Genomic DNA, 17988 nt, shown 5'->3' on the forward strand with positions numbered 1-17988 from the left:
AAGCCAGGTATGGCGGTACACCCCTCAATCCCAACACTTTGGGCCAGATTCAGGCAGGTCTCTGCAAGTTCCAGGGTACCCTGGTCTACATAGCAAGTCCTTATGCCCACAAATATGTATAGCTCTCGTCCCTCATCAAAGAAGCTCCTCTGTGGCAAATAGAGACCACTGACAGAAAGCCACAAGTGGTCAAAATGCAGAGAACCATCTACAATACAGGTCCCCCACCTAAGGCTCAGGGAATGTTGGTTTGGGTTTTTAAGAATGATCCCACCCCATTCATATTCTCTACAACACCATCTATGGTCAATTCATTAATAAATGTCTAATGAGAATGTTCTCTGAAGCCAGTGTTGCCACATTCTCAGGGCTATCATGGGAACAACCTATTTTTATGTAACAGAAAAGTAATGTGGAAATGCCTCTGGGGGTGAAAGAACGGTGTACTATGGGAAAGCCACGATGCAGATAGAAGCTGAGAACCGACAGTGTTGGGGCACAGTACTGTGCTGTCCTTCAAGGAGGACTGGATCCTCCTGAAATGGTCACTCACAGTGGATGGTGAGTCAGAACCTGTGACCACAGCTGCTCAGGCGCATTGATTTAAGTAAAATAAGTGTGAAAAGTGTTGAGCTCCTAGCTCTATGATGTGAGAGGGTCTTCTGTTTTGTGTTGATTTCATCGATTAATAAAGAAACTGCCTTGGCCATTTGATAGGCCAGCCCTTAGGTGGGTGGAGTAGACAGAACAGAATGCTGGGAGGAAGAGGGAAGTGAGGCAATCGCCATGCCTCTCCTCTCTGGGTCAGATGCCATGGAGCCAGCCGCCAGGTCAGACATGCTGAATCTTTCCCGGTAAGCCACCACCTCGTGGTGCTACATAGATTATTAGAAATGGGTTAATCAAGATGTGAGAATTAGCCAGTAAGAGGTTAGAACTAATGGGCCAGGCAGTGTTTAAAAGAATACAGTTTCTGTGTAATTATTTCGAGGCATAAACTAGCCAGGTGGCCAGGAGCCGGGTGGCAGGAACATAGCCTGCTGCTCATCTCAACAGCTCTACACCATGTGGCCCTAAACAAAGAAGCATTCAGTGGACCAGCTCTGTTTTCATATGATGACTGGACATTACGACATTAATCTCTGGTCCTCAGAGTGTAATGAAAGCTTATATGATCTATTATTTTAAGACCCCCCCATGAGGAATAATACTCAAGTTCTTCCTCCTCAATTTTGTCTCTCTCCTACCAGTGTTCCCCAAAGGAATGGTTAACAAGTATTACCAACCTAACTCTCGAGGTGAGAAATAGCCTCATTTCTCAAAGGAACCTGAAGTGGGAGCCTGGTCCTGGGGTAGGCTCGCGTAGGAGCCTGGTCCTGGGCTAGCCTCATGTGGGAGCCTGATTTTGCCTAGTCTAGCCTCATGTCTGAGTGTGAAATGTTCTCTAATGAAGGAGAGACATGTTCTTTTCAAAGGCAACATCTTCCCAGTGTCAGCCACACACCAGTGTGCTGCACTCACAATATCCTGAAGAGGCCAAGGGGAAGAAGGACTCAGGAGAAGCAGCTGCCACTCTGAATTCAGTAAATATGCACTACCGGTGAGGAACAACCACGGTGCTCAAATGACCACAACCACAGAGGCAGGGTGAGAGCCCACCCAGACCTCCAGAGCCATTGCAGGGCCTTATAATGGAGGTCACAATCTGAAGCCACCAACCTGCCGGGATCACGCCTCACCCATGGCTAGCACACTCACCACAGCAGAAGAATCGAGGTAAAGGGACTATTTGCTGCTCTTCCAGGGCAGGAACTGTGCCTGCTGAAACCCTCAACAAGGTCTCTCAAACAGGAGGAAGAGACCAGGGACAAGAGGAGTTAGACCTCTCCAGAGGACTGATTCACAGAGTGCCTTAGTGTGTGCAGAAGGTTAAAGTCTTGAGGAGGACCACACCAAGTCCAGGGCTGAACAACCAAACCCAGTGGCCAAGGTCTTCAAGACATGCTCTTAGACCTGAGAAGCTGTCCCCGGCTGTGTTGGCAACTTTTCTCTTGCTGTGACTGAGTCCCTGACAAGATGCAACTTTACAAAGGAAGGGTTTGCTAGCTCCCAGTCTAAGGGCACAGTTCGTCACAGTAGGGAAGTCCAGTGCTTATGGGATGCTGCTTGTTCATATCTAGGTGGGTGGGAAAAGAAAGAAAGAAGCACTGAGTGCTTACACAGCTTTCTCTCTTTTCATTCTTGTTCAGTCCAGGGCCAGCCCATGGAATGATGTCCAGTGTGGGTGGGTCCTCTTCTAGTCTTCTCTGAAAATACACACACAGGACACAAACACACACACACACACACACACACACACACAATATCCCTCAATAGTGTCCTTTACAATTCTTGACTCCATCAAGTTGACAATGACAATTAACCGTCATAGATGCCATATTTGAAAAGTTACAGGCCAAGCTTAACAGTCTGAGTTCGATTCCTGGGACCTACATGGTAGAAGGCTAGAACTGACTCCCACAAAGTGTCCCCTGACCTCCATATATGCCAACACAGAGACACACAGACACATACAAACACACACAGAGACACACGCAATAAGTAAATGAATGTTTTAAAGACCCATTAAAGAGCACAACACCTCAGTTAAAGAGAAATAAAGGTTTTTTTTTTACTTAGAATGTATTATAACACAATCTAGTGAAGGCAGAAAATGATTATTGCAGATTTCAAGTTCACTAACAGTAAGTTTTAAATATTCTCATCATTGAGTGTGGCATTTGGATTGACAGGTATGCTAATTATCTTTATTAAAGAATTTTACATTGTTATATTCTGAAACAATGGCATAATTTTTAACTACGCAAGCATAGACACTGTGTTTTATCGATTTTATCTAAAATTTTAAATAAAAAAAATTATATATGCCAAATTCACTCATTTTTTAAGTTGTTAGGGAGTACCAATAGAAAAAAAAGAAGTAAGAGTGTCACTTAGCAGCTGTGAGGTACAACACTCTACTGAGGAGGTGATGGCCAGAAATGAAGCTATCCAGAGCTGCAGATGGGGCTATGTGAGGGCTGAGGTGGGAAGACTGCCGTGTGGAGCTGAGGTGGGAAGGCTGCAGTGTGAGGCTGAGGTGGGAGGTTGAGGTGGGAGGACCTAAGTGGGAACGCTGAGGTACGAGAGCTGAGTTAAAAAAGCTGAGGGCTGAGGTATGAGACTGAGGTGTCAGGTGTGGGATGGGAAGGCTTGCTGTCTGTGAAAGATCACTTGATTACCCATCCACAGGGAAGAGTCAACACATTGGAAGTTGTCTAATTGTGAAGAGTCCTCAGGAGGCCCAGAAAATTTCCCTGCGTGTCCCCCAGACTCCTGATAGTTCTGAGTCCCTAAGAGCTCCTCTAGAGAGTCCTTAGACACCAGTTCTGTAGATCTAGAATGAGTCACTGCTTGTCAGAGCTGCCCACCAGGCACCACTCTGCACCACAATCAGGAAGTGTTAGGAGAGAGATGGGGGTCCTCCGGAGGAGGTGGCTCTTTACCCTGCTGGGATTTGGTCCTCCCCACCCTTAATTCAAACCGAGAGAACAACTTCATGCCAATAAACAAAAATAATTGTCTCCAGTGTTGCCAGTCAACATAAGGGAGTACCAAAGCTAGTTACAGTTTCTCAATTCCTTAGGGATAACATAAAACAAACACACTTGGGGCTGGAGAGATGGCTCAGAGATTAAGAGCACTGACTGCTCTTCCAGAGGTCCTGAATTCAGTCCCAGCAACTACATAATGGCTCACACCCATTTGCAATGAGATCTGGTGCCCCAGAACACCGTATACATAATAAATAAATAAATAAATAAATCTTAAAAAAAAACACTTTCTGGTAAATTGTAGCTGTAATTAAGTCAGACCAAACACCCTGACATTTTGAATTTCACTGACTGAGTTTAAATAGACAGTTTAATATCACTCTGTGTATTATCATGTAATATCACTGTATTATTATGTATTTTTTGTATATTTTTGTATATATATATATTTTTTATATAATATATTTTGTATATATTATGTATTATTATGCATATATTATGGTAATTATATTGAGATAAAGGGTAAAAATTATATTGAGATAAAGGGTAAAAAAACCACTAATCATTGGCCATCTCAGAGTCCAAATTTCCCCCATTTTTCATATGTAGAAAACACAGCTTTTACCACTGTAATTATAGAAAGATTCAACATTATGTATTACACGTTTATCATTTCCATCATCCTACCATCTCATTGCACATTACACGCATGGTCATTTTTAAGCATTAATAGCATTCTATGGAGTAGACCCAAGAACACACCTACTTCTCCTTAGCTCGGCAGTGTTGGCTTCTTCCTTCTGGTACTGTTATAGTCTAAGTTACATGGAAGCTATACGCAAATGGCTTTGTTCCCATCATTCATAACCGCTTTAGCATAAGTTTACAGAAATGAAATTATAAGATCAACACGTTTTCTAAATGTTTTGCTAATCTTTATTGCTACAAAATTTGAATGTGTACATTAAACTTGAGTATGTACAGTTTGGGATTTCAGATTCCGTGGAAACCAAACCTGGAGGTAACTCTACTGTAAACTTATTTGAATGATCAGGACTCGGCACATTCAGCTCTCTATAGTCTACTAAAGGGGTGGGTTTGATAGATCTGTCAAGATCAGCACTCAACGAGGCAGCCAGAGTCTGGCATATCAGCTGCCTGGGGGAACTTTAAATCCCCCTCAGTGGTGTCAGTAAAACACTTTCATGAATGAAAGATAAACATCATATGTTTTCTGTCATTTGTGGTTCCTAGAATTCATACAGATATATAAAATCATGGATATATATATATATATATATATGTATATATATATATATATATGACACAAAAGTAGATTGATTGAAACTGTCTGGGCGACTAGTGGGAAAGGGAAAGGGAGAAGGAATGTGCTCGAGGCACAATGCGTGTTGTGTGGAAGTGTCCTTACACGACCCAGCGCTATGTACAATCAGTACATATGATCATGTTTCTTAAAAATACTTATGTCTATTGCAGATTCCAGGAAAGGAGCCCTCCTTCCTTCCTTCCTTCCTTCCTTCCTTTCTTTCCTTTCTCTCTTTCTTTTTTCAAGAATTTCTCCACGTAGCCCTGGCTGCCCTGACTCTCTCTCTGTAGACCAGAGAGATCTGCCTGCCTCTACCTGCCAAGGACTAGAATTAAAAGGGTGCACCACCAAAAATTAAAAGTAAATAAGTAACAAACACTTTCACGGATGGGACCCTGCACTCACAAAGCCCTAAGGCACTCTAGATTTGACATTTTAAAGCCAATCCCTAAAACGAGTTATGGAGAATGCTAGTCCTTGCTTTAAATCCTAGCTCAGCCCCTTGTCCCCAAGAAAGTCATGTGAATGTCCCTGCTGCCTTGAAGGCCACAGATGTGATGATTCATATTGCATGGTACTGGTATGAGGATCTAAGTCCTACACGCCTGACATAACAACTGTATGATGAGCAGTAGCTACTTACGTTGCTATGCTGCGTGATAATAAGTGAACTATGCAGAGGTTTAAACACTAACCTTGTGTGAGTATGTATACATGTATATGTATGTGTGTGTGCATGTGTGTGTATGCTTGCATACACGTTTGTACATGCATGTGAAAGCCAAAAATCAACTTAAGATATCATCCCTCATGTTCTGTCCACCTTGTTTTTTTTTTATTTTCTTTATTTATTAAAGATTTCTGCCTCCTCCCCACCACCGCCTCCCATTCCCCCCCCTCCCCCCATCAAGTCCCCCTCCCTCATCCGCCCGAAGAGCAGTCAGGGTTCCCTGCCCTTTGGGAAGTTCAAGGACCTCCCACCTCCTTCCAGGTCTGGTAAGGTGAGCATCCAAACTGCCTAGGCTCCCACAAAGCCAGTACGTGCAGTAGGATCAAAACCCAGTGCCATTGTTCTTGACTTCTCAGCAGTCCTCATTGTCCGCTATGTTCAGCGAGTCCGGTTTTATCCCATGCTTTTTTAGACCCACCTTGTTTTTTGAAACAGTCTCTCATTGACCTAAAACCCATGGATTAGATTAGGGTGGCTGGTCAGGGAGCTCCCTGTCCCCACCACTCCAATGCTAGGATTCAGCACACACCAACAAGCTCAGCTTTTTAATATAAGTTCTAGAAACCGAGCTTAGTTCCCATGCTTACAAGAGTAGCATATTACCAAGAGAGTCACCTCCATAGCGCTAAAATATTACATGGATGAAAAAAATCAATACATAGGAAAAATGCCAGAATGACCACATTTACTGTAACAATATTTAGTTGCTTGCCTGTGGAAAACCATTGCAGTGGGGCTAATGCAGGACAGTAGATGCAGATCTAGAAACCAGGTGATGCCCAAATGGGATGAGCCCAGCTTTTAGCAATGGTGCAAACAATTAGGGACCAACAGCTGCCACCACCTAACCAACCACATTATGCAATGGAATGGCTGAAAGCAAAAACCACAGGAACTGTAATTTAAGAGACTAGAAGTGACCCCATCTCTATCAGTCAGAAACGTGTTTGAACCCAGATGACCACAACGTGCATAAAACTTAGAGCGTAATGCGGAGGGGAGTTGATCAAAGGTGGCAGAAGACAGACTTGCGGACTTGCAAAGACAACATTTAAAATGTGTGGGTGTTCAATGACAGGAGACAGGCATTGACTGCTCCGCTCCTGGTCTATAAAGGACCAAGCCGAGGACACAAGGTAAGTGAAAGTGAGCCAAGCTTAGCAATCAGTCGTTCTTTCTACCAGCTCAGTGGAACTGATGTTTCATCACAGAGCACTCTGCCATGGTAGCTTCGATGCCACCTATGCAGAGAACTGGGTCACATGACCTAGTGGCAAACCCTATCAGCTGCTTCTGGACTAGAATGGCTTTAGGGCTTTGGTTCTCAACCTGGGGGTCAAATGACCCTTTCACAGAGGTCGCCTAAGACCATTGGAAAGAACAAATATTTACATTACGATTCATAACAGGAACAAATTTACAGTTATGAAGTAGCAATGAAAATAATATTATGGTTGAGGGGTCAGCACAGCATGAGGGACTGTGGTAGAGGTGACAGCTTCAGGAAGGTTGAAAACCACAGCTTGAGGGTAATCCACGCTTCTCTTCTGCAGCCCAACCTCGCCAGCACTTCTTAGGCATTAAAGGGCAAACAAGGTGTGAGAACACATTGATAAAAGTCCTGGCCTAGAGTGCGCAAGGCCCTGGTTTCAACTCTCGGCCACTCATCAAATTGGCATTAGTGGTAAATGCCTGTAATCCAAGCAGTGGGAGGTAGAGGCAAGAGGACTGGAGTTTGAGGTCATCTTTGGCTATATAAAGAATTTCAAGGCCAGTCTAGACTAAATGAGATTCAGAGATGGGAGGATGGACAACGAGAAAGAAAAACTTTGATCTTGCTGTGGGCATCTATGCACCTGGGATGGCCTAAATCCCAAGGAAAAACCTAGGACTAGTCCGGGACACACTGGCCATGTGGAAGCTCAGGAAGGGAATGGGCTCTGTGGTGGCCTATGCCCACATCCCAGATCTGCTGTTGAACAGGTACCTGGGCACTGAATTAGTTAACTGTTTTTATGTTTAAAAACAATGGTTGATCTCCCCTTCACCGTGTCATTGTGTAAGTGACATAAGGTAGCTTATGTCTAACACAAAATAAGAGGGAGAAAAATTACCCCATTCTAATTTCTTTCAGGTTGAGAAACAAAAACACATTGGAACAATAAGACTTTTTGAAAATATTTTAGCTGAAGCTGGGTGTGGTGGTGCACACCTTTAATCCCAGCACTCAGAGGCAGAGGCAGATGGATCTCTGTGAGTGCAAGGCCAGCCTGGTCTACAAAACAAACTCCAAGTCAGCTAGTGCTATACAAAGAAACCCTGTTTCAAATAGCCAAAATATGTACATAAATACATACATTTTTGATATAAGAAGAGGAAGGGAGAGGGAGGGAGGGGAGACAGGAGAGAAGGGAGAACTTGTACGTCTCTAATTGCTCACTGGCGAACAGTATCCCCCAGACACCAAGGTTGCTTTCTGTTGATTTGTTTGTATGCATCCAAGATTGCCAAGCATTTTATGAATATATATGTGATTTAGAACAATAGTCTGAGGGCCCTGGTGCCCCTGAACATCCTTCACTATAGCTGAGTGTGTGTGTGTGTGTGTGTGTGTGTGTGTGTGTGTGTGTTCCACTTCTCTGGAAACGAAGATCTTTATGGCAGAATTTGACACAAGCTCTTTGTTCCAGCTCCTCAAGGTCTAGCTTGCGTTTCCTTTGTAGAATCACTGGGTTTCCTGCTCAGAAAACATCAAGGAGCACCCGGGATCCGATAGCGAAACAATCTCTGGCTTTCAGATTCGGAGGACTCCTCCAGCCTCGGATCTGTGCACAGGTGAGGAAAGCCTCATTCTCATCGCTGATTGAGGGAGGCTAAAGAACCCAGCTCTTCCTTCACCTGCTATCTTAAAGACAAGCGTCCATCTCTGCTGGGGTGTCCTGTGTCCTGAGAGCCCAACTGTCTCTATTCATTAGCCCTGGGCTGCTCTCTCTTCAGGTATTGAGCTAAGCACAAAAAAAAAAAAAAAACAAAAAACAAAAAAAAAAAACCCTGAGAGCTACGAGCCTGGCTCATTCATCGTCCTGTATGTGTCTCTCCACATATATTACATTTCTGTATGGATTTCCACTAGGTTTAGCTTGATCAGTGCCTATAAGTTATATGTCACGGGATTAAGCAAGATCTGCTAACTGGTGTTTCTTAAATAATTATCAGATAGACTGTCATTCACTGATTTTTGGAGATGGGAGGTTTTGGAGAGCAAATATCAGAACAAGAACTGGGTTTTCAGTCAGAATGTGCTAGACTCCATCTCTCTGCCATCTCAGAACCCTGACTTTGTATAGCTGTGAGAGATTCTGAGTCTTTTACAGAGGCAGAGAGGAAAAGTAGAAGGCAGGAAAGGAACGATAGTACAGTCACCTGCATCCAAGAGCATGGACCTGAGAAACCCTATGGTCGTGGTGAACTGTGACGCACAGAGGAAGGAACCTCTTCTCCCCTAGACCTGCTCCCGGCAGCAACAAAATGACTCAGAAATTAGCAACTCTCATCATGGCCTTAACAGAATGCAGAACAGTGAGGCAGGAGCCCGCTGTGGATGTTCCGTCTGTAGGCCAGGCATTGTTGTAGTCAGAGACCCTGTAGCAGCTGTTGCTTTCTGGTACAGGCTGACCTTGTACTCAGAGGAGCCTAGCAAACCCCTGTGCTCTGCTCTGCAGGGTGATACACTGCCTGTTTACTCATCTGCCCAGTTAGCTGTTTGTGCCACGCTCTCCCTTGCGGACTACGTTTGTATCCTCAGAAGCCTGGGCTATGGGTGTTTGGAGGCTGGGATGATGGGAATGGACATCATTGAAAAAGTTTCTCCTGGACTCGGGAGGTAGTTCAATCAGTAAAATATTTGTCTTGCAAGGTTGAGACCTGAGTTTGATTCCCAGAAGTCACATAAAAAGCTGGGCACGGCGATATACTTCTATCCCAATACTGAGGAAGAAGAGTTAGAAGGACCCCTGGGTAGCAGCCAGCCTAGCCTACTCCATGAGCTCCATGGAAGTGAGAGACCCTGCCTCAAAAGAAACAAGTTAGATAGTGTCTGAGGAGTGACACCCAAGGCTATCCTCTGAGCTCCACACACGTGTGCATGTGTGCCTGCACACACACCTTACACATGACTGCACACACAGCTCTTCCAGCTGGCTTCACCTTTCCTCCTCTGATAATCTGTAGTCCCCACACCCCTCAACACTAGCCCTCAACACGCTAACTCAGCCCTCACTCAGGAAAGGGGATAGAAACACCTTCACATAACCTTGGGACAGGTCAAGCTCGCCACAGACAAGGGCAGTGCAGGAGTGGGTGTTCTCAGCCTCAGAGCTGTGGGTGTGTTGGGCTGGCTAATCATTCGTGTTGAGAATTCGTTCTGTGCATGGGGACTATTGGCCGTCACACCCGGCTTCTCCCCACTTGATGTCAGCAGCTCCTCACCTCTTCCGCATGACCATGAAATATGTCATCAGACATGGGCTAAGGTCCCCAAAGGGTAAACAAATCCTGGTTGTGAACATCTGGCTAGAGCAGTGGTTCTTACAAGTGTCTGAACAGTGCTTACTTAGAAGGGTGTTGAGATCAACCTCTGAGATAAACCCAGTTTCTCACTTGTCAGACCCAAGCTGGAGGCTGAGAGTTTTTACAGCAAACACGTGGTGCATGGTGCTTATCCGGAGCCTGTGCCCTGGTCTACCCTGTGCCTGCTGGCATCACTCCTGTCTACGAAATCCCTAACTTGGTAGATTATCTGCAGCCTGTGCCCTGGTCTGCCCCGTGCCTGTTGGCATCACTCCTGTCTAGGAAATCCCTAACTCGGTAGATTTGTCTGTGCTCAGATTTTTTTAAGCCTTTCAAAGAGCAAGCTATGCCCGCAGACCAGTTAAATGGCTGGGTTTTAGGAGTGACGCACAGGTCTCAGGAGTTGTGGAGCTGTGAACATCTTCTCAACATGAAGACTGACAGACTTCTGAGTCCTACTTCACCTCTGACTTACAGACTTGGGACAAGGCCATTGACAGCCCCTCAATAAGCTTGTCACCTGAGTCCAGCTTGCCCAGTAACATGATGAGCACTGCTCAGGACTGCAAGAATTGAAGTCCTGAGAGCGGGGAGATCAGGGCAGTTCAGTCGTGGAAGCTTTTTAGGGGTGGCATTCTGGGGTATGTGGGTGTGCCAGCAATAGCCACCAGCTTACTGTCCTTGCAGCAAAGGTCAGTAGCCTATACTGTGCAGAGAAGGGGCTCTGAGGGGCATGAGAATTCCTAAGGAGTACCCAGTGTGAAGAGAGCAATTTTCACAATCAGCTTTCATGGCTCTCTGTGCAGACTTCCTAAGGGAGCTGCTTCAGTCTCCGAGCCTCAGCCTGCAGCTGCCCTGAGAGAAGATGGAAGAAGGAGAGAAGCTGGTGAGAGAGGAAGGCTCCTGATGGACAGCACAGACTGGGACAGAGTGAGGTGTGCTGGGGAGGGGAGGACAATTCTCTTCTCTCTCAAGGTCTCAGCACGGGCATATCTCTGATAGTCAGCAGGATTTTCTAACACTGTCTTCTTCTAATGTCAAATACCTGACATTATGAAAATCTTGGATATGCCTTATGAGGATGGGGACGTGAATGTCAGTCCAACCATGAGATGGAATAATAAGACATAAAAGACATGGAATCAGCCCAGAGAAACCAGAGGAGTCAAAACAACCAAACTAGCTTGGGCTAATACAGCCTGTAACAGCAAACATAGGGATCACACCTGTAAATCCCTTTCTTCATTCTAGCCCCTCGTCAGTGCCTGTTGTCTGCTCATTCTGATCTCCACATGCTGGAAGAGATAAGAGCAGAAAGCTCGTCTCTTCTGGAACAGTATAAAGGAAAAAGAATCCCTTTGAGAAATAATTCTCTCTCTCTCTCTCTCTCTCTCTCTCTCTCACACACACACACACACACACACACACACACACACACACACACAGAGAGAGAGAGAGATAAGCTCATACACACAGGCAGGCACCTGCTACACACATTAAAATGCATGTGTGTACATCAACTCTCAAAACCCGCCAAGAGAAGGAAACTCATATTGGAACAAAGAAGGAAGCATTGCTGGGTCAGGCAGGAGTGCCCAGCTCCTGGCCATGACATGGAGGTTGTAGAGCCCCGTGAGCAAATGTGCTTTCCCGTCTACTCCACCTACTCCACACATCTTCCTACAGCCCCACCCTCCCCAGAATTGACCTTGAAACATCACAATCCAAATTCTACGGAGGAATACAAGGGACAGGAAGGCATAATCCTTCATCTTAGATAGTTTGCAGCCTGTGTGGGGCTATCCCTACCACACTACATCCTGTTTCAAGAGTCAAACTGTAGAGCTTGGGAACCGACACATGGGAGGGGTTACAAGCATTTTGCAGAGAAGTATGTGGTTCTGGTGAAAATTAGGTTGCTTGTGTGAAAGGAGTGTCCACCATGCCTGTTCTGGAAAAGACATATCCCCCTCATAGGGTGCCTTATTCCACATTCCAGGGAAGTGAGTACTAGGACCCAACTTACAAAGAAATAGCCATAAGCTACACAAGTGGCAGCCAGCCAGTGTTCAGAGGGATCGGTCCGCCTCTGGACACTCTCAGGTGATCACCATTTAATGCTCTTATCCTCTGAGACAGAACCTGGGGCTAGCTGATTAACCTGCCCGAGTTACATAGCTGGGAATCAATGGAGCTTGGTCTGGAACCCACGCAACTTGCCAACAGCTTCACCACAATGCTTTAAACTGGATAGAACCTGAAAAGGATATCCAGTTAGATCAGAATAAAAATAATACACTGTGTGAGCTCCTAAGCTTTTTAATTTGCCTCAGTGGAGAGGAGGGAAGGGAAAAGATTTCCTGCAGGGATTCCCCAGGGGTGGTTACAGCTGCAGGAGCCCTTCCTAGCTGTCCTTAGAGCCTTTGGGCTGTCAGGATGAGGTAGGATTGCTATTGACATCTAGAGGGTGTTCTGCAATACACAGGGCATCACTGACTTGCCAAGGACTACCCAGATGCGAATGTCCATGGTGCCGGGCTGAGAAAGTCCACTGCGGCATAGCTGTAAAGATTCAGCTGTAGCTGAAAGGTCAGGTTTGTGGACCACATTTCATATTGCTCACCAATAAGACGAAGATAATAGACCAGATTCCTTCCAGATATAAAACCTGAGATGTCTAAGACATAAAGCAAGCTGTGCCTACAAAATGTGAAAACTTCTAGTTCCCTTTAGGGGAGTGTCTTAAATGCGTCTGAAATTTCATTTTTATTTTAGTACAAGGTCAACAGATCAGGAGACAAGGTGGTTTAACACTCACAGTTCCCAAGAGGAGGGAACATGCCATGCTACACAGGGCCACACCAGAAAGCGCTGTATGATTGATCAGGGGTCAGAGGGAGGAAACAGAAAGTGTAGACAAACTCATCCTAGTTGTTGTTGTTACTGTTGTTGTTGTTATTTTTGGTTTGAGGCAAATTCTTGTGTATCCCAGGCAGGCCTCAAATTCACTGTAGACAAAGGTGACCTGGAACTTCTGGTCCTCCTGTCTCTACCTCCCAGTTGCTGGTATTAAAGGTATGCATTACACTATGTCTGCTTTGTGCAGTCGGAAGATCAAACCCAGGGTTTGTGCGTGCTGAGTAAGTGTCCCGCTCTACCGTCTCGCCAGCAAGAACGACGCGGCACATTCAGGATCCTTCTGCAGAAAAGCTTTATGCGTCTTGAGAGGGAGAGCATAAGCTTACAGAGCAAAGACCTCAAGGGTCAAAAACCCGGCCCTTATATAGCTTAACAGTCCTCGCCTCGGACGTGTCAAACTCTGACTGGCTGCAGCCTGTCAAACCCTATGACGCCACGGGAGAGGCAGAGAGCAAGGGATGGAAAGTTACTATGTGCATGCGCACTGGCTTGACAAGGTAAACTGTCATTTACCATGCACATGCGCACTGGCTTGATTACAGTGGTGGTGCTGATGGTCAGCGTCATCTTGCAATGGAGTATGTGAGAACGGCTCCCCACAAGTAAGCACTCTACCAACTACACGACGACCCCGTTGACTTTTCCTCAGTTTTGTTTATTTGTTTTTCTCCAAGAATGAATGGGCAAGGTAGGTAGGCAGCGGTATAGGCATGATTCAAATGATTTGGGCTGGCCCTGGGAACAGGTATCATTGGTAATTGCCCAGAATCTTATCCTAGGATTGTCTAAGATAAGAAGATAGGTGCCCCAGACTGTCACCCTTGATACTAAAAAATTATGGGCTGCAGACTCTAGAATGGATGGTTTGCATATAAAAGGCATGCTGGCAGACAAATCATTAGGAATTAGCCCTGAGAGGCATCATTCATTTTGACTTTGGGCTGTCTGCAGTGGTTGGTTCTAGCCGTGTTCTTCTGTTCTCTCTCTACTCCTGAGACAGGCTTTAGAACAGGCTCTGGTGTCCTGGGATTGTCAAGCTCAGAACCTGTTTGAACCAGATCTGAGATCTTGGGAGCCTAGCATGGCTAGCTTGAGAATGGTGAGGTTGAAGCTGTAGACAGGGCCCCTTAGTAGAGCTCTAGGAACCAAGCAAAGCACCATGGAGAGCTGCTTCCTGCTCCTGCTCCTGTCTTGCTGTGGGACCTTCTCGTCCTGGCTTCTCCATCAGTAGTAGTACAATGCTGAGATTTAGACTGGAGTCTAGTTAGTGAATCTCAACCCAGATCACCCATCACAGCAGTCTGTGTCAAAGATGGTACTATATGTACCTCAGTGGGTAGAGTGCTTGCCTAGTACGCAAGAAGCCTGGGTTCCATCCCTTGCGTCTCATAAACCAAACATCAGGGCACACGCCTAGAATTTCACCTGGGATGTGAAGGCAAGAGAATCAGAAAAGCTCAAAGTCATCACCGGCAATAGATTTTTGAGGCCAGTCTAGTTGCATGACAGCTTGTTTCAAAACAATTAATTAATTAATTAATTAAATTTAAAAACCAGCAAGCAGTCAGTCTTGGAGACTTGGGGACAAGAAACAATAACTCAGCTTGCTCAGCCCTGGTAGTGATTCTCACAGGAGTGTTGAACTTGGGCTATCGTCTGTCACATTCGCCACCCTCCCTGCCATGTCCCAGAGACTCATCTGCCAACAGCAGTGGTTTCTTGCATCCACAGCATCTTTATGGAACTCTGGGTGGTTCCTTTTATTTTCCTTCAGTCATTCCGCTTAAGTCATTTGCTGTCAGAACCCAGCAGGGTAGGAACCAAGGCATTCCATGGGATACAGGATGCTGGGTATAAACAGAGGAATTCACTGCGAAGGGAAGCTGGCCTATAGCCTCACCCTAGCATCTGAAGTTGTCCTGACCTTCTTCCTTCCCTGACCTCCACAAACTGCCTCTGGGTGACTTGTTTCCCATCAGAACTTCCCTGAACTATTCTTTGAGACTGGAGCTCACCTTGACCTGAGGGCAGAGGACCAGAAATCTCTGGTGTCCCCGAGAGAAATTCTTACAGCTGCTTTTCCTATTCCCTATAAGGCGTTCACGTGTTTATATTTACAGAGCCCAGTGAGCAGGAGAATGTTGCAGGGGCTCTGATTACTGAATCACGACTCATTTATGAAACTGCTGAAGACCCGGAAATAATATGAAGATGGCCACATATTGTCAAAACCCACAGAAAGCCATCACTGCCCCAGGGCACAAAAACCCAAATGTGAGTTTCCTGGTGGCCAGGACCACAAGCGAGGCATAGGGCTGGGCAGTTTTGACAGATGACAAAATGTCCCTTTTCGGCTGCACCCACAGCTCTCACTTGTAAGAAAACCAAATCACACAAATTCTCACACCAACAAGAATGTTGAATCGTATAATTCAGACATGTGTGGATCTAGCCTTTAGGTCAACCATAAGTTTGTAAAATATTTTCCTGTGTGTATCTCTTTGTTTAGAACTGAAAACATCACAACTATGTGAATCTCATAAATGGGGGGGGGGTGTTGTGATGTGCTGGGATTTTCCTAGCATCCTTGTTTTCTCTGCGGGATGGGAAGTTTAACTGTGAGTCTCTGGTCTTTCTTCTTACACAGCACACGTTTGGAATGGTGTGTTTCCCTCGAACACTGCTTTCCCTACAGACCATGCCTTAATATCAGTTTCCTATGAAATAATGACCCTACAAATACTAGCAAGAACATTAAGGACAAAGTATATCTGCTGCCGCTCTGGATCCTTGGGTGGTCCCCTGAGCTCTCAGGGTGTTCTCTTCTCACCTCAACCCCTCTCCCTGTCTCTAACGCTGCTGACCTGGTTCTTTGTCCCCACAGGGCAGCTCAGCAGGAGATGGGCCCCAAGCACTGGAACTACTCCACCGCTGGTTTTATCCTCACGAGCCTCTTTAACAACAGTCAGACACACCTGTTTCTCTTCAGCATGGTGGTGTTGGTCTATATCCTTGCCATGGCGGGTAACACAGCCATGGTCCTTCTGATTTGGATGGATACCCGACTCCACACGCCCATGTACTTCCTCCTCAGTCAGCTGTCCTTTCTGGATGTCTTCTTCACATCAGTCACTGTCCCCAAGATGATAGTGGGCTTCCTCTTTGGTTGGACAAGCATCTCCTTTGGGGGCTGCGGGGCGCAGATGTTTTTCTTTATGTTCCTGGGGGCTGCAGAGTGCCTCCTGCTGGCCCTCATGGCTTATGACCGCTATGTGGCCATCTGCAACCCTCTGCGCTACCCAGTGCTCATGAGCCGCCGGGTGTGCCTGCTCATGGTTGTGTCCTCCTGGCTGGGAGGATCCCTCAACGCCTCCATCCAGACTTCTCTGACCCTCCAGTTCCCCTACTGTGGCTCTCGGAAGATCTCGCACTTCTTCTGTGAGGTGCCCTCACTGCTGATGCTAGCCTGTGCAGACACAGAAGCCTACGAACAGGTACTCTTTGTGACAGGCGTGGTGGTCCTCCTGGTGCCCATCACCTTCATCACCACCTCCTATGCCCTCATCCTGGCTGCTGTCCTCCGTATGCGGTCTGTGGAGGGGCGTCAGAAGGCCCTTGCCACGTGCTCCTCTCACCTGACGGTTGTCAATCTCTTCTATGGGCCCCTTGTCTATACCTACATGCTACCTGCTTCCTATCACTCGCCAGGTCAAGATGATGTAGTATCCGTCTTTTACACCGTCCTCACACCCATGCTCAACCCTGTCATCTACAGCCTCAGGAACAAGGAGGTGACAGGGGCAATGAAAAAGGCAATGGGAAGGTGTGGAGTCATCAGGAATGCATGAGACCCGAGAGGGGCCTGGGAGGCAAGTCCCTTTGCTCTTGGCATCATCATGAGCACTGAATGCCAAGGCAGAGAGACTTATCTATTTGAGAAGGGTCTCCAAGTCTGCAACTTCAGGATCCTCTTCTGGGACTCCTCAACTCCCAAGCTCATATGCAGAGGAGTAAAAGGAGAAGCCATTGCTCCCTCCAGCTGCTGCTTTCTCCAGAGACTTGTCTACACTGGTTCCCCTCCACCTCTGCACACCCCAGGCTTCTTTGTGGACCACAGCAGGAACCCATCCTCTCTGTATCACTGAGCTTCTGAGAACTTCCCCTCCAGCCCCAGTAAAAGACAAAGACCCACAAATCCCCTCATCCCCAGCTATTTCCTCAGCCTTCTCTATTGGCGCCCTGTCTTCAAGCATTCTGTCCCGGCTGAACACCCTCAGCACGGTCCCTCAGTGCAGTCCTCCGCAGCCAGAATGGCACCTGGCATTTCAGATAGCTCCTCCCTCCATCTCTTGCTTGGAAACTGCTCAAAGCATCAGAGACACCTGTACCCCTTATCCCGGTCACAGTGGCTTTCTGGCCTCATCCAACCACCCATCATCTTCCCCTCCTCCTATTTGTGGATTTGAGGTCCCCCCCCAATTAGATTGCATGGGCCCAGAAGGCAAAGGATTTGCTTCTTTGATGCCTCATCATCAGCTTCTAGGAGGGAGGCTGGGACACGTGATCAATAATAAATACTGGATCAATAGAAAACTGCAAATAAATAATTAAACAAATAAATAAACTTTCCCTTACCTGGCCTCAGTAGCTCTGTTCCTGTTTCCACCTTCTTGGAAAAATTGTTCCTGCCTATGACTCCATGTCCATGAATCTTCTCCTTCTGGCCTAGTCTTTTCCTATTAAATGATGAAGGTCTTTAAAGCCTGGGGCCCAAACCTTTCTCTTTCCAGCACCCCTCCCCCATCTAAGGCCTTGGCTTCAGTCATCACTGGCTCCAAAGTTAACCTTAC

At 46.3% G+C, this 17988-nt stretch overlaps 1 protein-coding gene across 1 annotated transcript; it reads left to right on the forward strand.

Annotated features, from left to right (window-relative positions):
• Positions 1–16038: 16038 nt before the first annotated feature.
• On the forward strand, positions 16039–16986 carry LOC121457012 (olfactory receptor 2T27-like). The gene has a single exon (XM_041665628.1). The coding sequence runs from the start codon at positions 16039–16041 to the stop codon at positions 16984–16986; it is 948 nt and encodes a 315-aa protein (XP_041521562.1).
• The last annotated feature ends 1002 nt before the right edge of the window (positions 16987–17988 follow it).

This window comes from Microtus oregoni, unplaced genomic scaffold (assembly GCF_018167655.1).
Source record: "Microtus oregoni isolate MIOR12 unplaced genomic scaffold, Mior012 000015F_ref0000493, whole genome shotgun sequence".
In the NCBI taxonomy this organism is placed as follows: Eukaryota; Metazoa; Chordata; class Mammalia; order Rodentia; family Cricetidae; genus Microtus; species Microtus oregoni.

Coding starts and splice junctions, on each gene's coding strand:
- LOC121457012 (XM_041665628.1), top strand. CDS start 16,039: ATGGGCCCCAAGCACTGGAACTACTCCACCGCTGGTTTTATCCTCACG.